Genomic DNA, 25,165 nt, shown 5'->3' on the forward strand with positions numbered 1-25,165 from the left:
GTTGCAACCAATTTGCAGTTGATTGGGCCTGAGGATTCATGGATGACTGCAAGGTCTCCATCAAGGACTCAACAGCCTATCAGAGCTGTGAGCCCGAGAGTCCGACGGAACACGGAACCTGACGATTTGGTATGATTATGTTGTCTTATATTCCTTACACTAGTGTCTGTCTGTTTTTGGTTCATTACTTAGATTTCGTTTTGATTGTGTTGTTATTTGGTTTATTATGTTTATTTTCATTATGTGTTGCGTTCGTATTTGCTGTATCAGCCGAGGGATCAGCATGGTCAGGGTGAATTGACCGAGGTGCCGACAGCCGGAGAACTTTTGGGTCGGACCCATGAAGAACTGGTGCTCCTCTTGATTCAATTGAGGAGACGGCATGCGGCTACCCATCGTGCCATCGAACAGTGCTGCTTACAAATCACTAGCATAGAGGTGCTTATTTTTTGTTTTAGCTTTATTTTCGTTGGCCATTGGTTTATTTGTGAATTGCGGAACATCCATTTGTTTCTATGTTTAAAATCATTGCACGTTTAGTTCCCACAAAATATACTGCACTGTAACAATACGTCCCACTGCTGGACAGGGGTCTCCTCTGAAAACAGAGAACAAAATATATACTTAAATATTTACGTGAGCTCTGCGAAGACAGGCGTATTTAGAGGTGAAGACGATGCGAGCTGGCGAAGTTATCCAGGAGTCAATAATTAATTTGTGTCACATTTATAAATGAACATTTTTGTTATCAGGAGTGCTTGAGTTCTCTAAAGGCTATGGAACGCGAAGAAAGTCTGCAAAGGCTTGAGCAGTTGAAGGGGCAGCTGATGGATCTGGAACAACAGTACGAGAAGAGTAAGCCGCTAGTTCAGCTGGTGGATAACATGGTGAAGCTGGGCTCGTTGTACAACAGACCTGGTAACACCGTCGAGCGTCTAGAAAGGAACCAGCGGCTCAGGCAAAAAGTACTCGCCGAACATGCTTTTGAACAACAAAGGTACATTATGTCTATAGGTCTTGTGCCTACTTCAAAATAGATTTGATTTTGGCATACTGTCCTTTGATCTTATCGTATATTTGGCGTAATTTTCTAGTACTAAATACGGGAAAGATTGAGGCTTTACAGCCATATACCTGTTAAATATTTATCAAGTTTGTAATTTTTATTGATAGAACACTAAATGATTGCTATCATTAGCAATGATTTATTGACGTGGTGGAATGTAACTCTTTCTAGATGGTTAGAAAGCGCAGCAGCTGGCAGACCATTGGAGACAGAAGCTGCCAGGGCGCGTGTAGCGGAACTCTGGGCTTTGGAGCAAGAATTGGCAGATGAAGCGGCTATATTACAAGGCCTGAGAACTGATAAGGACGCAATTGAATCACTGCTTACTGGTAATTATTTTGACCTGCCTCATTTATGTCATATTTCGTTGGTGTTCCAAGGTTCCAACTGAATAAAAATTTTTTGCGTGGTGTATCCTGTTGCGTTACGGAATATAGAGGTAACAATGACTTTAGACTTGAAAAGCATATTATGTTTAATTCAGTACTTTTATAATTTAAAATCATTAGAGATGATACAATAGATTCTATGAGTTTACACTATTCGATAGAAATTTGCAGTGTAATATGATGTACATAATATTATTTCCGCAGAAAGCTGTTGCGATTGACAAAATTTGTATGTTTTGCTATGCGTAATGCGAAGTTACATACTATAAAATGCAGTATGTATTATATACATACTGCATTTTAAAATGCTGTACATAGGTAGGTATATATATTAAATCGATTGTGGTGCCTGGAAACTTATACAATAATTTTAGAGAAAATTTTTCTTCAATTAATAACTTAATTTTAATATGACTGGCTGAATATATGTTATAATTCGGCGGCAAAAGTGCATAGATTTTGCGTTAGAGCTTGCTGGCTTATGCATTAACTTTGTGATATCTGCATTTTGTGTAAAAAACACTGGATTAAATATGACCAACTTCTGGTGTCCCGATTTTGTTCGTCACATACAATGAAACGATCCTTACTTACATGAAACTGAGTCGATCAGCACTAAAAAAAATTTGATAAATTTTATTCATTTTTATGGACAACTCACACTTGACTGAATAATTGACTATGCCATTATATTTTTACTCAATTAAGAGATAGTTTTATTACTAGTATCAGTTTTGTCATACTAAAACCTCTCTACCAAAGTCATATTAAATGTATGGGAGCGTTTAATGTTTCAATATTGAATATTTCTAGTTTTGTTTTTAAAAAGATATTGATGTCGATTTATTCATTAGGTAACGTACTTTCGATATCAGTTTAAAGCTTTTTCATATCTCTCGTGTTTATGGAATAATCTCCTGGGCACACTTAACGATTACACTCTTAATAAATATACATATGCGATGTATGGTAAAATCATCAAGTATAGAACCAGTAATAGAGACGAAATGTCATATAATTTGTTTGGATACTATTGTGCCATATCATTACGGTGACAACTTCGCTCCGATTGGCCATCCCGAATTCGAAACATTTGACGGGTGTCGTTAATTGTTTCACTTCAAATCGACCAGTTTAACTTGAGCTTTGCTATAATGGAAAAAAAATTAAAAATTACAAATTTATATTTAATTACCGATGAAATGTGCTTCCGTTTGTTTTGTAATTAGAAGTTCTGCTGTTTTTCCTACACCACCGAAAGGAACAGCCTGACGTACACACAGGTCAGTTTTTGGCGCTGTACTGTATTTCAGTTATTTAATTTGTAATTTCAGCGCAAACGAGAGTTGATATTTAGAAGTCATATAAGGCCTATTTACGTGATGAGTTGCCGGGGATGGATGACCTTTATTTCGTCTCTATTTCTGGTTATGTACTCGATGGGTAAACTAAAATCAAATACTTGTTTGAGATATTGACGATATTTGCGTCTGAATCGTGAAGCACCTGGGGGCTTTTGAACTTTTAAACATGGGAGTTTTTACATTTGTCACGCAAATTTAAAATATTTTATTTTAAATTTTCGTGACCCATAATTAAGCTTGCCATACCATTTTAACTTACAATAGTATTAAAAGTCTATTTTAAATAATAAGCCTCTATAATTTTACAATATACGCAAGCGTTGTTAGAAAATTAAAAATTCGACATTATATTGTGTACACGAGATCAAGTGTTACTTATCTATTTCTTACCTACCTACCTTACTTTTTATGTTCTTTTTTCTAATCCTGATGTTTTACGCTCTTGCGATTTCACTGTGATTTTACTATTCGTTACATCACGAATACGATTCTACGATAACAGTCCGTATTTTAGAAATATTTAAAATTCTTTCGAGTATCGTGGCTAGCGTCAATATAGGCGTAAATATAAATACCCAAAATATATGGTGCTTTTTTGGCAAACGTTAATTTAGTTATTTGATCTAATAAGTACAATAACCTCGTGAAAGCTTTTTTTTTGTAATATCAAGTGACAGGACGAACAAGTCGTACCAGGCCTTAGAGGATGGAAAAAAATTAACACCAGGCGTGTTTACTTTTTTCCATCCTCTAAGGCCTGGTGTCAGCTTTTTAATTCGAACTTTATTATGTGTTAGGTTTTTAAAATCTTTTTTAAATTCATCATTATAAGAATAATTATTATTAGAAAGCGCGGCTACGCGTAAATCCCAAATAAAAAGATAGTTGACATTAATGCAAAAATAAGAGTAATTATGTGTTAATATGGCCTAAAGTTACGGTTTTTTAAGACAATAGCCATCAAAGCTGTACTGTCCAATAGAATCCAAACTAATATTATGAACGTGAAAGTATCATTATCTGTTACGTTTTCACGCCTAAACCGCCAAAAAATCAAATTTGATGCATTTTGGTATAGAGATAGATGAGATAAGAAGGACATAGGCTACTTTTTTCACAAAAATAAATGTCAAAGTATGTGAAATAGGGGACGAAAGTTTATATGAAGAACAATCATTCCTCAAGTAAGTAGTACCGTAGGATTATCGCAGTACTTATTTACGCAAACGAAGTCTTGGGCACCAGCTAGTAAGATATAAAAAGGGATTTATGCTTGATCACTACTCTGAAAAAAAAAACATTAAAAAAATATTTTAAAACAACGCATAGTAGCTAAGTCATGCTCAAAATATCCAACTCAAGAGGTTTGTCCGTACCAAGCAAACCGTTAGTCGGCTGATCTGACATTGCTTCAACTTTTTGGAACCGGTTTATTGCGTTGTTCTGTTTGATGTCATTTATATAAACAAGCTCTTGTAGCACGATGCATATGTATAGGTCAATGATAGAGTATCATATCCGCGGACCGCGTAGGGTACAATACCAGCGACAGCCATATATCCCATGTATTAAGGTGGCTTTTCACCGGCTAGGCGAGACGAAGATTGAAATTTATATGGCAAAATTTCAATTCTCTCTTAACGCATCTTCTTTGGACATGGTCTGGATTGACGAGAATGGACGAGGCGAGAATATAAATTTTTGATGTAATTTTGAACCATATTGCTGCTTACGTAGAGTATTATGCTCTGCAACGGAAACGCGACGGAGCTTGCGACTACCCACACGATCTCGCGCGAGCTCGTGATAGGTATTCATATCTATCGCAAGATTGTGGGACTTCATCTGATTCTTCTTCCGTTAACATATTGAATAATAATAATTTACAAGACATTAGCCGCATGTTTATCGCTAGACGAATTGAATAGCACTGAATCTTCACTATCCACAATCAAAGCGCAAGCTCGCGAAAGCTAATAATGGCAATTTTTGGGGGGAATAGGCTGGCTCGTCTCGCCTCGCCGGTGGGAAACCACCCTTACGTTAGAGTGTAATCATACGAAATGTGTTCCAACTGTGCCGCAATGACACCTACAAAATAGTATTTTGGAACACGGTTTGGATGTAGTCCGCCTGCAATTCCATCGCGACTGCATCTAATACAGCCGGCGCGCAGTCGTTTTAGCACTTACAATTTCTTCAGATTTCGGAAAGGTGTTTACTTGGACATGACTTGTTTGTGTAGACTAGAAATATGTATAGGAAATGAAACTGTTTTTCCGGATTTAAATCGCGTATATTTGTTTTTTGAAACAAACCGACGTTTCGGGCCCTTTACAGGTCCCATGGTCACGGTTGACTGAGGTGGTACAGTCTTCAACCAGTTATGTCTAATATTAATGCAAACCACCCCATTTTTTCACTACAAGTTACAATAGTTATTAATTAAATACCTTATTTTTAATTTTACAAAGAAAACATTCCAAGTTACGCTACATTAAGTTTTACAAATTATTTTATTGAATGAATTTTTAATAAGTTTAATTAATTATTAATTATTAATAGAAATTAGAATAAACTAAAACATATTAATTAGTACTGCAGTCTTATGTCTGTTTGGGATTTTTCATTAGAGGAAATACTGGATCCCAAACTGGTGGTACGGAGAAACCATCTTGTTGAAATTAGGATGTTTTTTTAATTTCAATGGCCTCTCGCAGCATCCTGGGAAGATAACGGACTTCTTTTGCAAGGACCTGCGGTTTGTCAAAATTCATTGAATGTGTAGGTTTATCCATGACATGCTCGCAGACTGCAGACTTGTTTACGCGACGGTGTTTGACATCAGCTATATGTTCTTTGACGCGGGTACAAATACTTCGCTTTGTTTGTCCAATATAAGAGAGACCGCACTCACAGTCAAGCTTGTAAACTCCTGCATCCTGTAAGGGCATGTTACATTTCACGGGTCTCAGGAACTGAGAAATCTTTCTCAGGGGCTTGAAATAGGTCTTGATAGATGCACGCCTGAGGACTCTTCCGATCTTGCCTGTAACACCTCTCACGTAATGTAAGATGGCAGGTCTTCGCTCGACTGTGGGTGGTTTCACACGCGGCCTGCGGCATTGTTGTGGAATCTTCAACTTATTCGCATGTAGGACTTGCTTTATATGCTGAAGTTCCCCTGCCAGATGATTACTGTCGCAGACACCATATGCTCTCTGAAACAAAGATTTGCCCACGGTAGCTAACTGGCTATGATGGTGATGGGAATTACCATTGAGATACCTATCTGTATGGGTTTTCTTTCGAAATACAGTATGGCCTAAGGTGTTATTAGGATTTCTTTTAATTAAAATATCTAAGAAGGCTACAGTACCACAATTCTCTTGTTCCATAGTTTAGAAATATATAGATTTAGAATTACTAGTATTCTGCAATAAATAAAGCTCTAGTTAATAAACCTTTAGTTATTAAGTCTATGAAATAACAACATGTCAATCTCTGTCGCATAAATGCGAATGTAGGTATTTTAATTATTTTTGGAATTTGGAAAATGTTCATTAACACTTGTCTTTTTGTCGTGTTTGCGAGCGTATGGCGACTTTTGTTCTCTGAGGTTTAAAATCGATGAATTTGTTTGATTGTAGGCGTTCGTGGCAAACTGGATACAGTAAACCGCGGTGACTACGTTGGTATGGGAGCTCCGCCTCCCATGCCCGCCCCTGCAGGGCTCGAAGCCGAACTTGCGCGAGTGCACGCCATGTTGGCGCACAATTCTAAGGTTTATAAGGTTTTCATCTATACTGCACTTATTTTTTCCCTTTATCTTATAAGCACTCAATCTTTTTTTATCATTTTATAGTGAACAATAGTTTAGTGCAGCATTAATGCTCTGGTACTTCTCGATTTTGTAACTAAGTTCGTATTGGACTTTAAACAGGATGCTTGGTTTTGTTTCGTTGTTTTATTAAATTGAGTTATTAAAATGATAGTGTAGTGGGTGCACTGGGTATCTCTCCAGAATTTTGTGGTTTGTGTGAATATAAGTTGTAAATGGCAATTCTTGATCACACGACAAAGAATCCTAACTACATAATCTTGACACTATTATACACAATATACGCGATGTTCTGAAATAAAATTGGTATTATTCCCAGAAGCAAAACTGGTCTTTTTTGAAGTACGAATACGTCCTTATGAATCTGATAATTAATCGATTTATATTTTATATCAATTAATGTAAAGCCCCGCGTTCAAAGATATGAAACGAACGTTTTTCCAACTCACCCACTACCTAAATTGCGTTACACAACAACGGTGTGTGACATGGTCCTATTGTGGCATCATATGGTAAAGGGTAAATGTGATGTGGCAGAAACTGGAGCAGACTGTTGCGGACAACGCGCGACTGGAACGTGAACTGCAACAGTTGCGTCGAGCCCTGCAGGCTCGTCGTGCTGCGCCGCAGATGTCGCACGCCGCGCAACCTACCGCCCTCTTAGAGGATGGTGAGACAACGTTTTTTATTTATGAGTCAACAAATGGATAATCGCAAACTAACTGACTTTAATGCAAATCTGCGTATTCTCGTATGGTATTGTTAAAAGGCGTATCTGCACTACGCCAAATTTTACAGGAGATGGATTTAACGTTATTACTTTGTTATTTCAATAACGCGCATACACTCATAGCCCCGCACTAGAGAAACGTATCGCGAGTGCTATGGACACACACCTAGACAACTACAAATTCACCCAAACTCGCGAGAGAAATAAATGTAGGCGGTACAAATATTTCTCCCGGCCCCGGAATCGAACCCGGGACCTCTGCTTGGCAGTCCAGCATGGTAACCGTTCGGCCACTGAGGTACTTAATGGCTAATATGGCTACTACTTTCATTTTTGCACAGTAAGCATTAATTTATGTTGTCTATAACAATAGATTACCGCGGATTCGATTTGGCCACTACGATATCCCCGACTATAAAACACTTCATGTTTCCAATTACCCTTAACATGCAGAATATTCAAATTTTCATATTTTGCCCCTTATGGCATGTTATATTATTGTGTGCTTTTTAAGTATCGTGGTAATGGTGGTTCTTATTGACGCATGCAGAGAAATAAAGTAAAGTCACCTAAGACTACATATTGCACGGAAGTGGTAAAGGGTCTTTAATTTTTCTTTGTCTTAATTTTTACCGTTCGCTTTACTATCGTAGTATGAGCATGTTAATGAATGTGACATGTTATTCCCAGAAGTGACAAGAGTCCAGCAGCTGGTAACAACGCTGCAGCTGCAACGGCAAGAGTTGAGTCGTGCCGTGCGACATCTCACACACCAATCGCACACATTGCAGAGCACCCACGACTCTCAGTCAGGTAAAATAAAATAACTCGCGTCCATCCGTAATAAGCTTCAAATTGTCTTATACCAATATATTCAAAAATTGTGTATTCTCAATACTTAGTCTTAGTGGACTTCCTTAGTTTTATTATTATTATTAAAACTTCATTAGTATATATATATATAAATGTTTAAATCGATACCTCCAATAAACACTACGCCAACTAAATTTTTGGAACTTCTCTGTTTTTATTTTGTTTTGGTTTTTTATTTATTTTGCCACAAAATTCGGCGAGCATAATATTAGTAAATAAATATGGCTGTTTACAAAAATAACAGAAAATGACCGATAAATATAGTTGGCGTAGTGTTCATTGGAGATATCGAAATGATTTCGACAAATAAGGTGAAAATATTTGACGTAAGCTTACCAATTGCAGGTAAACGTCGGCTAACGTCATCGTGGCAAGAAACTAACCTCGACACAGGTCTGACCATCGACCACGGCGAATCTCACTACGAGTATGAGCTGGCAAGTCAAGTGTTGCCACCCGGACACTACCAGTCCGTCGAGCCACTTTACGTCGATACGAGGGCCGGCAGCAATGACGTTACTTCGCCACTTAACAGCGAGGACATGCAGCATAGTGCTTTTGGTAAAACATTGTGTAACTAGTAGTAACGGCCTACTGCTTTGTTTTTTTAAGCATACGCAGTCGTAGAGGGTTTGACTTTGACTGCTGTGAACGTTTTGAAGCATCTTACAATAACTCGGCTGATACACCAGTGACGCCAAAACGTCAATGAAAATTTTCAGTTGAAATTAGGAAATAAATGTTAAGATATTTCTTCTGTTATTTGAATTTGGTTAAATAGTTGCGTTCTATGTTCAGTTATGTTCTTCTTTGACTTACGAGAATTGAATTTATATAAGGTGGAAATTCATGACATGTCACATCACTATATAGGCTTGGCGTCTAGAGAACGACACTAGTTTTTGTCAGTGGCGGTAAGAAGGTTAAAGAATCACCATAATAAAACAGTTATGGACATGCGTGCCGCTTACCACCACGCATTATTACGGTATTATAAAACGAAAAGAAATAATTTGATAAAAAAAGTGATCGTGTTTTTTTTATGTTTTCACAGGAAATCTATCTAATGTCGAGAAGCAAGAAATAAAGACAGTCCGCATTGTCAAGCGCGAAAGCGAACGACGACAGAGAGACAGAGAACGTTCTCTCCAGCCAATGTCAGATTGGCCTTCCAATAACCTTTCCTTGCAACCGATGTCTGATTGGTCGTCGAACAATACTACCACTAACCTTGACCAATTTCTTGAAGAGGAGCTTGGACAATCGTCTAATTATGCACGGTCTTCGTCACTACCCCGAACAGATTTCAGCGAGTTCAAAGAATATTACTCCAGGCCATCTGACCGCGACCCACCAAATTACCTTCGTCTGGACAAAAACTTAGAACTCAGCCCCAAATTTCCGTCAAGCCCATCCCTGTCGAATTACGACTATTCCCGTGACCTATCCACTATGAGCAGCAGCTACCATAAGAGCTACGACAACTCAGATCTTAGATCTGGTTACGATCGCACCATTTCTTTGTCTAATCAGTACTTGAGCAGTCCTAGCGACAGTGCTAAGACACTGACTAATGATCCAATATCAAAGACAAGTAGCGTGATGAGCTTGACGCGCTGCCCCATGGAACTGTCGCCGATCTTTAAGAGTGAGGCTGCTAAGCAGATTATTACGGAGATGTCTGAGCCGAAGAACGGGTCGTTGCATCGCCGACAAGTGCCCAAGGAGAAAAGGCGGCACTATACCGCTCCGCACCATCTCAGCGCTAAGACGCTCAGCGAAATGCCTAAAGATGTTTACAATCATGACGTAAGTTTTGAATTTAAACTGAAAATCTTGTCACTAAAACAAATTAGTCCTTTAAAATTTCGTATTGGTATGGCGAATATTTAAATCAAATATCGTCATCTTACTTTCTCGAAATTGTACCATAAAAAACAAAGTTATCGAAATGCAAATATTGATTGTATATACAAATTTTGCAGGCTGATTTCACATTTCCTTCATATTCACACACTGGCTTTTACCTATTCTTAAAGTAATGCATGCAAATCGTGTTGATTTGGATGCATTACTTTAAGAATAAGATATTGATAAGAAATTAAAAAAAAAAAAAATTGCTATCTGAATCACTTTTTATAAGATACGAGCTTGAGAAAGCAAGGCGTCGATATGTCAGCCTTTAATAATGTGCGTCTTTTGCTAAGGTCACAAATTTCCATTTTGTAGAAGATGGGCCGTTCGCTTGATGATGCGGACATGGAGCGCGCGCTGCGGGCTGCGCCTGCGCCGGACGTGGTTCGCTCGGCGTTACCAACCACGCGCTACGCGGACTCCATTGACCAGCTGCTAGCTGCACCACAGAAAATTCTTATTCCCGAGCGGTACATCCCGGAGAAGGTCAGCTCTTTTGTTCATCTCTCTTCAGTCTTGATATTTGCAAATACAGGTCACCATGTTTTGCAATCCCTCTTTAACCTAGTTTATTATAATATTTGTGATAAAATTTTCTCTACATTAAAAAAATATTGATAGTAAGCTCAATCAACGATTTCCGAGCAGTGTCGGGGACGTAACTAATAACCACACAACAGCAAGGCAGACGTTCACACCATTTCACACCTAGTGCGGGGCTATGTTGAGTGTGTGCGTTATTATTATTGTTTCACTAGAATGCGTACAATAACTTGCAATATACTATGTACAGCCTCCAGAATTGTCACCCGAAGAGCAACAGAAGCGCCAGGAGAAGGTGGAATCCATCAAGAAGATGCTCTCAAGCTCGTCAGCGGACCCTAGCAAGGTAACCGTAACCAAGTGACGTCACCGTTCCCTAAACCAGACTTTTTGGGTATCGCCATCATTGCCACCTCATTCCATCAAATACGAATTCATTTCCATTTGGTGTCCATAACTGTTGCTTTACAAAACTTATTTCTATTAATTTCCAAGTACTTCTCTTTTTCTCTTTATCATAGCATTATTAAAAGTCTTATAAAGTGGCCATGGTCACTAAAGTAAACGTAACTACCACAGATAACAATTTATTAAACTTTGTTCAATCGGAGATTAACGTTTCGATTTTCAAAGTTGGTATACTTCGTTTAATATCTGTAGCTCTCGACAGTGTTTTTAAGTTTTTATATGAGAGAGACAGTGTCAATCGAAACTACACAGCCACTAAACTGTCTACAGTGATCGGAATTGAGGAAGTTAATTTAACTGAACTATAGAACGATGTGGGCATTCCCATCTACAAATTTTCTCAGAACTGATTATATTTGTCGAACAAGCTGTACGCCTAGTGGTAAGCGACACGCCTATCCGTAACAGTTGCAGTGCCACTCAGAGCTTTAAATCGCAAACATCTTATGGGCACTGCCACTACGACTGTCACCCTGAGACGTAAGTAGACAAGTCCCACGTGCCAGTAATTTCACCAGCACCCGAACCCATCTAAATCGGAACGCAGTAATGCTCACATTACTACTTGGCGGCAGAATTAGGTAAGGTGGCAGTATCTCCCTGGACGAACTCTTTCACAAGGAGCTCTACTGATACTAAAGTTGTAATTGTAGTTATTTTTCTTTTGATTCTTACGTATTTAAATACTTTATCCATTTAAAAAATTAAAACATGAGACAACCTGCATTTTGGAATATTTAGAAAATAAACAGTAGAAAAAATATTTTTCACTTCTCATGCTCTTAAAGTTCGTATTTATGCTGGGTGTAGGCTGTATAAAATAGGATTTTATGCTCTAGTGCATAAAATAAAATCGTCGTTTAAGACTGAGGCAATGACGCCTGCGCTAACAGCCACGCACACTAGAACTATAAAACAAAGTTTTACTTTTGTTTTTTTAATCCGTATTATATTGCAAAATTAAAAAAGTAGGCAATAGTAATTGGAATAAGTTATAAGAAATTGAAATGCATAAAAAATAAAAGCTTGTAAAATATAACTGAGCATTATGTAGTCCGACCTGAGTCACGTGTAGAAAAAAAGTAGTACATTCGCGGAAAGTTCTTATTTTTTCTTGGCAATATTTGCGTTACCGGTTATTTGTAATATTGCTGTTTAATTTCCTCGCAATCGAAGTGAAAAGCAGAGTGTATAACTCGTTCATAAAACTCATTTTACCGTCGACTTAAGTATCCATATAGGATATACTTGTCTCGGGTAAAATAACGCGTTCTATGCACTTGTTGTACAATCTACTATTTTACGCATTAGTATTGTAATACGAATACCAGATTTTTTTGGTCATATCACGAAATGAATATATCCGTACTAAGAAAACGTTCACACTTTAGGTAAATTAACTCCTTCAATTCCTTTCAATGGTATCGTTAGTGTCTATGCAGCTCGGCTTCAATGTTGAGTAGCAAACACCACATTAGTCGTAGACAGATATATTGGTGCTGTTCTAGATGTCTGTCATTGTCATTACACAGAAAAAAACTCTGTAAATTAAAAACACTGACGATAACTACAGTTAAGGAATTTGAAAAACTATGTTTGACTTTGAGGTGATTTCTATAAAGCTTCCTCATTAGTTTAGATAAGTTCTTGTCATTGGTTGTATTATAGATAGAATTTGGACATGTGTACATAAGTACAAAATTACTGTGTACTTTTTTTTTTCATTTTATATCATACACCATATTTTTTTATCTCTTGCATCTTGCGTCGCTTTAAATGTCTGGAATGTAACTTTTGCATGACCTTGTTCTTTAAACCTATACTTCAAAGAATTAGATTATAAGACGAAGACAAAAATTTTAGATTTACTTTTTTTGTAGAAACAATCCTCAGTGTTAATTTTTTTGTGTACATATAATCAACTCCTTTATTAATATCCTACTGATATACTCCTTCAAGAAAACCGTAGCCGTTGTACACCACACTTACCCAGATGGACTTCACATATCGACATATCACTGCCTGTATATAATAAGGCAGTATTGCTGAATACTACAACTGTAATAAGTATACAGCGAGGAGCAGACTAAGCGAAACTTTATCGCGAATCAAGCATCCATCTTTTTCGTAAAAAAATTGTAAGGTCAAAAGACTGCTTTATCCACGATAAGCTGCGCTTGCTCTGCTTCTCGCCGTGTGCTTAATTCATAATTGTAAACTTTTAAATAAAAAAAAGACCTCAAATAGTCGTGAAATTACACCTATTTGTCAAATTTTATTGAATCGGTTACCGGAAAGTGCGCGAAACCGGATTCGTTCCCTAGTTTGCCACCCTTACAAGTGGAATAATTTTTCAAATTTAAATGGGATCAATACTGAGGTACCCTCTTTCCAAAAAAAAGAAATCAGTTCACAAATACTGCGTTATCGTGAGTTATCGCGTAACATACAAACAAAAAATCTCCTCTTTTTTGAAGTCGGTTAAAAAAGTTGTATTCTGTAATACAGCGCTATTGTATAAAGCCAGTGATATCTTGTAAATTCCCATTTTATTTTGAACTGATTAAAATACTTCAAACAAATCGTAGTATCTACGAGTCGACGATTGTTTCTGTAAAAGTTTGTGAATAAAGCTTGTATAGATAGCGTATCAGCTTCGAATGGCCGAGACGGGCAGTCCTACATGTGTGCTTGTTACGCTAGAGCCCGGACGGCGAAGAGAAGCGGCACCGAGAACACTTGCTCCAGATGAACCAGATCCTCGCCAAACAGGTCACCGAGATGAGCAAAATCATCGCTGGTAAGAGACAAGCTTTGAGTCTGCATGGACGGATACCTCAGTTCTGAATTACTTTCGAATTACGTTTGCCAGTATTTTAGTTGGAGTGATCAATATTGACTTAACAAAGTAGGACCTAATATTATAAACATAACATATGTTTAGTAAGTAACATGCAGACAAAACCCAGTATTATAGGTATAATATATGTTTAGAAAAACCGCCGTGCTGCAAACTGACAAGTAAGGAGGTCAATTCTTAGGTTACACGAATCATGATGTACTTGTTTGTTTAGTGAACCCTTTCGTATTATATGACAGATGCAGTTGTAGTCATTTCAGTGATGATAATTGAAAGTCAAGCTTTATTATATTAGCACTCCCATGCAGACTCTTAGATATTGCTTTTGATGTTGTGGTACTGATGCTGTTGTTTGAAATTTTTTATAAAAGTGTGTGTGATTACTCTCCTATCATAACATAGTAGCATTTTTCATGTATTCAAGTTGTATTAGTTTGTTTTAGAGTTTTGTATATTTTGCTAGTTTTTTTAAAGTAATTGTTAGAGTTTAGAAATGCCAGTGATTTTAAATATACCATGACCTGGAAGTAATTTTGACGAAATTTTGTGACAAAATTTTGAACCATACGAGTATTTCTCTTTAAATCTTATGCGATTTGATTAAAAATGCACATACAATAAAAATAAAATATTATAACACTGGTAATTCTGATAGTTGTTGTAGTGACTAACTGGCACCGTGTGTCAACTGGCACGCAAGTAACAACATGCTTTGATGTCGTATCATTTCTGCAGGAACCAACATTGACCAAGGCCCGTCTACCGCAAACAACTGACCCGCCCTTCACTTACAACCGTTCTCCTCACTTGCACTCACTTCCTTAAGCTAGTCGAGCTCTAACATACTACTAGAAACGTCCATTAGTTGAGAAAAATCCGTTTTTAATGGCGCTAGTTTCAAACTAGTTTCCCTCCGAATATTGCCTGTTCCCAATAGGGAAACTTGCAAATGATTACATAATAAGAAAGTCCCTTTCCTTTAATACGTCTTGTAAGTAAATTGGCCAAGGCGGTCCGAAGGGCCCACCGAGTGTATTGCAGCATGGTTTCGTTTTGTGCATTTTGTTGTGAGTAGTTTTGTTTTTTTTTGCATTTTGTTTGCTTATTTAAGATTAAGTTTTACCTGATATTTAATTCCTATTTTCATTTTACAGTTAAAGCCTTAGAAGAGCTGCCTGTGCAAGGCGGGCGTACTGACTTGGATGACCGCTCCCCAGACGTAGAGTTGCCTATTTATCAGCAAAGGGAGAACTATTATTCCTAGAAGTATATTTCTCTAATGAGAAGCGTTCAATATTCAGGGAACAGTGCGTGTTACATCCACCAAGGAACCTGTAATACAGATATGCCTCACTATTTCCGGTGGTTAGTTGGAGACTATGGACATAAATAAAGCAGAATATACATATATTGTGAACAACGGTGAACATACAGGTTGTTATGAATATGTCTATAATACTGAACAGCTTTAAGTCAGAAATTAATTTTATTCTAGGATTACTGTTTTGCCTTTCCATTCAAATCTGTCGTTGCTGTGACATAACATGAAGGGAAGTTAAAATACGCAATACATAATATTTTTGATTCTGGCGAAAGTGCCATGGGCGCTTTGATATGGACTTACTATTTGACCTTTTTGTAACATCCTGTATGACGTGTACTCCATGGCTAATAACGTATATATGACGTTCGTACCTTCTAAAGTATTATGTTTCTTTGACAATGTTTACGGGATCGTTAAGATCATTTTCATAATTCAGTCAAGGCCAGTTCAGAATCTCTGATTTATTCTCGTCTATTAATTTATTTAAGGTTAACTCATTTAAAATTAGACATCATTAGTAAATATTATAACAGGAACATGTTTCTGACTTGGTTCAATTTCGATTCTGAAGAGTAGCTGTAACTAAATACTAAGCAAAAAATATATAATCAAATTTCCTGGCTTTAAAACTAACGGTAAGCGTAGAATGTTCAATTAATAGGACTAATATTCGAATTTTTCGACTCTAACACTTCTATAGGCAAATCTATTATGCCCACAATTATACTTGTTATATATCTACTTATATACATTTGAAACTGTTGTAGTGGTTAGACTAACTTATGATATGGACTTGTTATAGTAGAGTTTGTAATCCGCGCGAATTGTAGTTTTGAATCTAAATGTTTATGTTGATTTTCTGTGTAATGTAAAGTCAATTAATTACATCACTTTTTACCGCCTCTGTATAATAAAGTACAATTAAGTTTTTTTTGCTAATATCGGTGTTTACAATGCGCTGTTCGCTTTCACATATCTTATGTATCATATCTTTAACATAATATGTTTGTACATATTATGTACTATTTATGTATTTAAGATTTACGATATAGATTTTTGAATTCTTTTAACGTTTGCTCAATTTTTGCAACATTCCCGCAATAGTCGTATAGTTAACTGTAGAAGTCGCTGACCACCTAGAGATGTTCATATCAACTTTCCTTAAATAATACTGATATTATTAAAATATTACGTATTTTTGACCTGGCTGTAACTGTAAATGGTACGCAATAGAGCAGGTTTCTTTGATCGGGTTTTCCTTCAATACTGTCGTTAAATAACATTAATTAAGGAGTAATATTTTAATTCACATAATTTATTTTCTAAATTTTAGAACAATTCACTGAATTATTACTACTATAAATAAATAAAGATTATAATCAAATCTATTTATGTACTTCAAATCACCACATGTACACCATCTGTAGTTATTCAGTTACATGTGCTGACTGTACAAGTAGCTATCATGTGTAGCTATTTAATTTGTACTTGTAAAGGTGGTCCCACATCTAAGTTATATCTAATTTCCATTATGCGTATAATTGTTTATAAAGAACATATAAATGACAATTGTTTTCTCCCCAAACGATCTGTAAATTTCTTTATCTACACACATCATAAACTCTATATAATGTGTTCAAAAACCGCAAATTAGGACCAGCATAGAGGTAAACTGTTTTGTTAGAACAAATTTCTTATCTGTGAAAATGTTATTATTGCTTCATACTAACATCGAATTCGATGTTATTATTACATTCAAATTTCGAACATCTCCGAAAAACAAAACAATTCGATTGGACCTCACTTCTAATATCAGTCGAGATGATGTTTTATCTAAATGAAATGTCAATAGCAAACAATTTTGACTATTGCGCAATGATTGCACACGATATATGATATATCGAACGATATGATAGTTGGAGCCGATTCTAGTTTGTCTATGAATCAAAAATAAGAACTACGGTTCTGTTCCATCCTCTAAGGGTTGTGTGATATGCGTGAGAAAAGTTTTTATTTGCCGCCATTTCGCCAGCGTAGCATGCAGTTCCTGAACACATCACAGAGAGCTTATAATATTTGTGTAGATAAAGCAGTGTATGTAACTGTACATAATTAGGCATTAAAATACTCGTGTGATATTTTTATGAAACTCGCCTGTCGGCTCGTTTCATAAACCTTCGCTCGTGCTTTGGTGCCTTTCATTATATAACAGTCGTATAAACTACTATTTTAATGTTATTGTTCATAATAAATATACATGCTTTCAATGACGTTGTGAAAGAATTAACTGGGTGCCAGTTGGTTTCAACGATAATCGCGACAAGCTAAGAATAACCGATGAGGCGCTTGTTAGCACAAACGATAGAGAACAACAATTCTCAGTTAAAGATTTCCTTTAAAATGCATGTCGGTGATGAACGATATTTACCATGTCAACATTCGTAGCAGTGTTTTATAAACCTTATTGGAGAATTGTGTAATGAAACTTCTCAAATTATACCTCCACACTAGAGGCATAATTTGAGAAATTTCATTACAGCACCCTCGAAACGATTGACTGCGATTAACTATTTTTATTTGGCCAGTTGGTAATGGCTTTTCTCGTAAGTCTTTTCGGAAGGGCCTTGAATTGTTACTCTAGATATAAGATTAGCCACTTAGTTATAGTAAAATTGTATTTAAACGATATTTAAAGACGATGCCATGTTAATCAATAAAAAAATATTAGCCCTAGATAAAGCACATTTAAAATAAAAATAAAAATATTGTGTGTATAAATATTGTACAGTGGGTCACGCAGTAGAGTATACTGTGTTTTTTAATTTCCGAGTGTTCTTGGTTTAAAATTATTAAATCGTAAATTTTATCAGATTTTATAACAACGTGTGACCATCTGTACATTTTCATCTAATTAAAAAAAACGAATGACAATGCGTTTTAGTATTATTTCGTTTCGTTTGTATGTACTTGTATTATAATTTGTTTTTTTTTAGTAAATTTGTAATTTGTATTATTAATTCTGTCTTTATTTATAATTATGAACTAATTAATACTTATGTATACAGTTATCTGTATTGCTACGTCGGATTATGGTATATACAGTAAAATGTGTTTTGGATGAAAGATGTTTTCGCATAGTACGACAAAGTACCAAATTAAACATTTATGCACAGTATTGTAGTTGTCAATTTTAGGTAGGCATAATGCAGGGTCCTAATTTATTGTGTACAATCGGCTATGGAAGTAAGTTCCTTTTATACCAGCCTTTGAGAATATTACGAAGAAGTTTTGTTCTCTACGATAATTCTATTTAGATATTATTTGTTTAGTGTGGAATCCAATGATATATACTAAAATGATCTTGTATACAAATAATCTCAGTAAAGAGTACTAAAAAACCGGATTCATCCCTTAGTTTGCCGCCCTTAGAGGTGGAATATTTTCTTCATATTTAAATGGGACCTATACTGAGGTTCACAAATCCGTTCACAAAGCCGGAGTTATCGCGCAATATATATATAAAAAAACATACAGTCGAATTGAGAACCTTCATCTTTTTTTGAAGCCAGATATAGATAAAAAGGATCATTGATATATTCGGTTGTTGAATTTGTCGTTTGCGGGAGTTAATTTCTTCTACAGTACAATTATAGTCTTCAAAAACCGGTTAGTAGGTAGTACACAAGTAAATTGGACCCAATTTAGAACTCTTTAATGATATAACGAGTTATATGTGTGACTTTGACTGCATCACGTTAAGTACGGTTAGGGGAACGAAACGGCAACGTTTGTGATAAAACATGTGTTATATGCAACTAACAATTGGCTAATATTTGATTTGAATTTTTTCGTACTTATGTACTGACCTCGTTTACTTTTTTTAGCATCTTTTGCTAATGTTAGAAAGAGGCGTCATCTATGCATGATTTTCAGAAGCTCCTTACTCGAATTCATGCTGGATCGTCAAATTTGTTAATTTCGTCGCCTATTCTCCATTATAATGTTTTAATTATTACAGATTTAAAAAATATGTACACTAAGTTAATTTTAACAAATGACATTAGAAGCAGGATTGTGTCGTACGAATCGACAGATTTTTTCTCTATAATAGCAAAAGTTGTTATTTGTGTACACAGACATTGTAATCAGGGATGCCGCTAATGTGGGTTATGACGACATATGCAGATGTGGACGTGAATGCGAATTTTTCATCGTTGAAATTTGCAGATGCAGATGTGTGAAAAACATATAGTTTTTTTTAATAAATGTCATGTGATCATGGATCATTGTGAATTTGGTGTTTATTGAATTATCATTAATTTAAGTAATTTTACATAATTTTACAAAAGAGATTAAAGATGAAATAGAATATTATGACATTTACTAGTACTTAAAGTGTTTAAGGATATCGTGAGTCGTCCTTCATGCGAATAGACCTGGGCTACATTGAATGAAAAAGTTCGTAAGTCAATGTAAACTCAATCATTTTTGTTTCGAAAATAAACAGGTCGTTGCCAGCATTACATGCCCAATTCTCGATCCTTGATGGGCTAATTAAAACACTAGTAAACAACACTGAGTATTCTTATCGCTACCTAAAAATAATCTCCAAAAACAACCGCGGATTATCCGCATATTTAAATATGCGGATGTACATGCAGACGTCTGCGGCATCCCTAATTGCAACAATATTACTTTATAAGTTGTCTTATGGGAGTAAACTATACTCTTTTTTTTTTAAAGGTTCTATTCACATTTCAATGTTTCTATGATTGGTTTGGAGTATATTGGAGTATATTTTCTGTACGTGTGGTAATAGGTGTTGCAACTTCTGGGCGTCCACTGTATGTTTTGAATGCCCGCATACTTTACAGTAGTTGTATCACAGTTGAATCGACAAACTACGACAATGTTCAACAAAACACCCATCGCGAGCATCGTCGCATATCACTTTAACTGATCGATACACATTGGTTTTGAAACTATCAGTCTAAGATTATATATACATTTTGTAACCCGTTTTAAAACATTAGGCGCCTAAATGCATAGTTTTATTCTAGAAATAGATGACCTGTGCAGAGGATAGTAAACTTCTAAAGAAATGCCTATACTTGTTACTTTCTAAGTTCCTTATGATTAGTCGGTGTTTACTGATAACTCTTGCCTAATCTCTTGAAGAGCCGCTATTCGTCTTATTATTTATGTCGTCATTTATGTGTTTGTATTTTATTAGGAATATATGTGTCATCTAATTAATTTCGTGTCACGGATGATTACTAAGTGATCTCAGCGAAGAAATTGCCAATGGATAAAAATAAACCTTATATAAATTAATATAAGGCGCGTGCTTTTCATGATCACCAGTAATGATTGATGTAGTGTGGTTCATTTACATTTATAGTGTTGCTTAGTTTGACCACTCGTATCATTTTGGAGTTGATTGTTCCATAAGGTTCACATTCGAATTTAAATTGATTCCTAAACTGAATTTATGTTCGAAAATGAACCCTACCTGTAGTTGTCAAATTTTCTGCTTGGAATTAAAATGGAAATTTTAAACAGTGCCCGTGATCATAGTTGTTAGGCCCTAGAGTTTTAAATCAGCTTTATTAATGACACTGCCACTTATGTATTTCCAAAAGTCATAAGATTACAATTCAATACAAGAAAAGCGTAACACTATTTTAATTAGACTAGACTACTTAATGGGTGTTATTTTATGAGAAGTTTTTATAATATCGATCCGAAATAACTATTTGGAATGTTGCTTTAAAGTCTGAAATAATAATATTGCGGGTGTCCACTATTTTTTTAATTACTGTATGCCACCATTGGGAGCACAGTTAAAACTGCCACCTCATTGAATATTCCAGTAATTACAGGACACTACATATAAATATTCAATACAATAAAAAAAAATGTACGCAAAGAGAAATACATAGAGCAACCAAAAGCATAATAGATGCGTTATAAAGAAAATTCAAATTCATTATAGACCTTGTGTACTACGAGTAGTAAGTAGAGTCAAAGACTGTTGACCGCTTTATACTATTGTTAGAGTCACATGGGTACAAGAAGCTTTAGTGTATGAATACACACAATTGACAATGTACCGTATGACTTTAGTTATAATTAAACAGGTTTTTAATGAGTACGTTTTTGGTGATGCGTGCACATAAAAGGTATGCGGTTAAAAACATGTTGATATAACAACTGTTATAGTGACAACGAAAGATTTAAAAATTGTAACGTAGTCCCGCTGTATCCTCTTTGTAATAATCGTGTGCAGTAGTTTTTTTCTGATCAGTGTGTCGAAAGTACACAAGGTCCCGTATGATTTATATTATGATTGTTATGTTTGGTCGTACATTCAGGTACTGAACAGTTTTGTATAACAGTAATTTCACTTAGTATCTTTGAAGGTTCTTTTTTCCTTGCAGTTTCCAGTACCTATAAACTCGGCAGTATCTTAGGTCTTGTAAAGTAACCACACAAAAAAACGCTGTAGTATCTTGAGAGGCACTGTCAAAGGAAGTGGTAGAACAACCTGTTTCGCTAAAAGATGAAACCTATCACCATCACAGGTACTGATTATACGATACACCTATATAATGTCATTGTTTCTAAATAAAAAATCATGTAGCAACTAGCTTTACAAATACATGAATTCATAACCAATATTGATCCTTATCAGTGACTGGAATTGACAGAGTATATTTATATTAACTTCAAGTAATTTGGTATAGTGCGATAATACGTCCGTCTAAGGCTCAATTTACATTGCGTCGGAACGGAAAGCGCCAATGCTCGAGCATTTAACATTGCCTGCCTTCGCGCCACTTCACGCGTATACGCTATGCGTCGCCGACGGCAGCTGCGGAATTCTCGCGAATGCGCGAGCATTCTCTAGCAAGCGCGAGAATTCCACGGAAGATGCACGACGTGATTTTTGGCTCGTATCTGGTTTGTACGTTACACTATTGACCATAAAGTTCATTATGCTATGTAAAATATCTTTATAAAAATTCGCTGCCATTCCGTTCCGCCAAGCTTAAATTAAAATAGATGCCAAAAAATCAATACGAAATAGCTATAATTTTACTTGCAACGACAAAATTTTTCTACTACGTGCATTGCCGTAGTAAAGTAATTCAATGCTACGGTACAGCGTGGTCGCAGGTTCAAGTTCTGTCAGGTCCAAAGAATTTTTCTTTGTGTTCGATCGTTGTATTAATAATTATAACCAACTAGTGGAGTAATTTCCAAAAAATATATGAAAATCACAGTAGTAACACATCGCGAAATTAAAAAAAAAACCTGTAAAATAATTCAAGTTACTTATCAAAAATATTTTAAAAAGTACACAATTTTTCTATCATTTCAGAGGGAGATATTATCCATAGTTAGGTAAATATATTCTGCCTATCTCAATCTCTTATCATTATATAGGATTAAACATTTCCGTGAAATTATAGGGTTGACACTACATAACTTCAGTAACAGTAGAGGGTTACATATAGACTCCTGAAATACCCAAGCATTAAGTAGTTTTGAATGAATACATAGTTATATTGACTGTAGCGATGGTTTAATCAAATATCTACATAGTAAACTTTGAAAAGGACCATTTTTCTTAAAAAACGGGCAGGTTGAATGTTATTAGAAATATATCGATGGTGGAAATTTGAAATGTCGTAAGGGAAAAATGTCAGGACATTATCTAATTTTGAAGTAAGTAAGCGACATTTTGTAGTAAGGAACATTTTCCATTACGACAAAATATTCCTTACATTTTCCCGTACGACGAATAGTCCCTTACGTAAAAATGTCACTTACGACATTTTAAAATTCGATACATCAATAAAATTATTACCTTTATATCGACAGTGGAAATTTGAAATGTCATAGGTGACATTTTGTCAAAAGGGACATTTTGTCGTAAGGGAAAATGTCCCGTACTTTCAAATTTCCACCATCGATTATGTACAATGATAATATATATCTTTCCACCATTTAAAAAATCCATTTACAATACCGAACGTGCTTGGTTTTTAAATAAAGTGGACAGGTGTTATAGGAACTAAATGTACAATTTATGAAAGCTTTTACTGTTTAATGTTAATCTGTAATTTCCGTGTGTAGGGACTAAAATTAAAATATCGCGAGCTTGGTACTGTATTAACTGTTTGTGTACTGTATTAACATAGTGAATATCTTACGTTTCCTTAAAGCAAGTTCCTAATAGGAACCAACATTTATGAGTACAAGAATCAACAAACAACGAACAGATTGTATGTTGTCCTGAAGAGCTAGCACGATAGGAGGCGACCAGCGAGAGATCGACTTAAAGTGCGAAACACTTCGATTCTCGCATACAATAGGACTAGCACGAACGAGCGCGACTTGTGCGAGAGCGACATCTCGCGCGAGATCTCTGCGAAAATAACAGTGTCTCGCGCTATTATGTCGCCCTCGCGCTAGTCGCGCCCTGTCGTGCTAGCCCTACTGTGGCTGTTTCACATTGTCCACATTTTTTTTAACTTGATCAACTATTTTTCGTATAATAAACTAACTTATAGTTCAGTCATGAAACAGTTGATGATGATTTTGGCATAATTTGTTGTAATTTCTTGCTATGTCTTTTACCGTTCGAAAAAAAAAAATTGATAAAGCAAACCTTGGAGCATATAGGACAACATATTGTACCTCTACGATTCTCTAACTTATGATAGCCTAGCAAGGAAAAGCGCAAACAATCCTATAATGGCCGAACTAAGTTAAAAGCAGATTTGATGACTGTTACGTATTGTAAATGAAACTTCTTATTCGCATCAAACTTGCACGTAGGTTACTTTAAAAAAAACGCGATTTGTATCCGAAAAGTTAAAAAAAAATAGTTTCATATCCAACGCGTAATTGTGAAATCCTAAGAACTCTATTATTATCTAGTTTCAATACTCTCCTTCCTGTTATGTCGGACTGCGTAAAAAAAGAAATTGTGAAATGCTTTTTAAGAGTAGATTTTGGGTGAATTATGCACATCTGGCATCCCGCCAGTGATACTCGGTGATAGACAAGTATTTCGAACAAAGTAACATTTCAAACTTAACACAATCACTCAGGAATAAGATGAAAAGCATTTCTTAAAATATAAGATTCTTTTTTCACGCCAACCAACGTCACATGTAGAACCATCTTAACTTCATGCCTTAAACTGAGTTGTTGTGTAAATACCTACAGGGAATTGTGCATATTGTTTTATATTATTCTGTCCTTTATACTTATATACAGCGATCCTTATATGTAGTGCGTACATTGTTTGACCTGATGGTTAATAAATAAATACCTATGCTACTTCATAATTGTTTTATTCAATATATCCATATTCGATTCGGTGAGCTAACCCTTCGCTACAATAAGGCATTTGACGCTGTGTCTCAAGGCAGAGAACAGACAATAATGAATGAACAGTGAAAGGAATGGAATTGATTTGTCAGGTAAAATGTAAGTCGGTTAGTCGCGAAGAACTAGATTTAGTCAGTCTGCCGTTCAAAGTTACAGGGGTGCTTTACTGTGCACGTACGCCCAGGAACACTATAATATAACTTGCGGTTTTGGAGGGTAAGGATAAAATTACAGGCACGTGGGACTTTTCAACTTATGTCTCGGCGCAGAGGCAGTGCACCTTAGATCTTTGTGATTTAAAGCTTATTTCAAGCGGGACAGGTGTGTCGTTTACCATCAGGCGCATGACTTGTTCGTCCAATCACTTATTATCATAAAAAAAGAAAAA

At 35.8% G+C, this 25,165-nt stretch overlaps 1 protein-coding gene across 4 annotated transcripts in view; it reads left to right on the top strand.

Annotated features, from left to right (window-relative positions):
* Positions 1 to 17,096, top strand: part of LOC113239531 — an 82,840-nt gene extending 65,744 nt beyond the window's left edge. The window contains exons 11-24 of one of the 4 annotated variants that reach the window (XR_003311194.1): positions 19 to 129; positions 271 to 438; positions 753 to 997; positions 1,238 to 1,395; positions 6,470 to 6,612; positions 7,198 to 7,330; positions 8,081 to 8,203; positions 8,609 to 8,824; positions 9,318 to 10,072; positions 10,493 to 10,663; positions 10,971 to 11,066; positions 13,892 to 13,988; positions 14,784 to 15,115; positions 15,203 to 17,096. Coding sequence is in view for 3 of the 4 variants with exons in the window: in XM_026476590.1 (XP_026332375.1) it covers positions 19 to 129; positions 271 to 438; positions 753 to 997; positions 1,238 to 1,395; positions 6,470 to 6,612; positions 7,198 to 7,330; positions 8,081 to 8,203; positions 8,609 to 8,824; positions 9,318 to 10,072; positions 10,493 to 10,663; positions 10,971 to 11,066; positions 13,892 to 13,988; positions 15,203 to 15,312 (2,526 nt within the window). In the remaining variant the exon portion in view is untranslated. The remainder of the gene's footprint in view (positions 1 to 18; positions 130 to 270; positions 439 to 752; positions 998 to 1,237; positions 1,396 to 6,469; positions 6,613 to 7,197; positions 7,331 to 8,080; positions 8,204 to 8,608; positions 8,825 to 9,317; positions 10,073 to 10,492; positions 10,664 to 10,970; positions 11,067 to 13,891; positions 13,989 to 14,783; positions 15,116 to 15,202) is intronic. The other 3 variants (XM_026476590.1, XM_026476591.1, XM_026476593.1) reach the window with 3 other exon arrangements.
* Positions 17,097 to 25,165: the final 8,069 nt, after the last annotated feature.

This window comes from Hyposmocoma kahamanoa, unplaced genomic scaffold (assembly GCF_003589595.1).
Source record: "Hyposmocoma kahamanoa isolate Upper Pololo Valley unplaced genomic scaffold, ASM358959v1 99879, whole genome shotgun sequence".
Classification (NCBI taxonomy): domain Eukaryota; kingdom Metazoa; phylum Arthropoda; class Insecta; order Lepidoptera; family Cosmopterigidae; genus Hyposmocoma; species Hyposmocoma kahamanoa.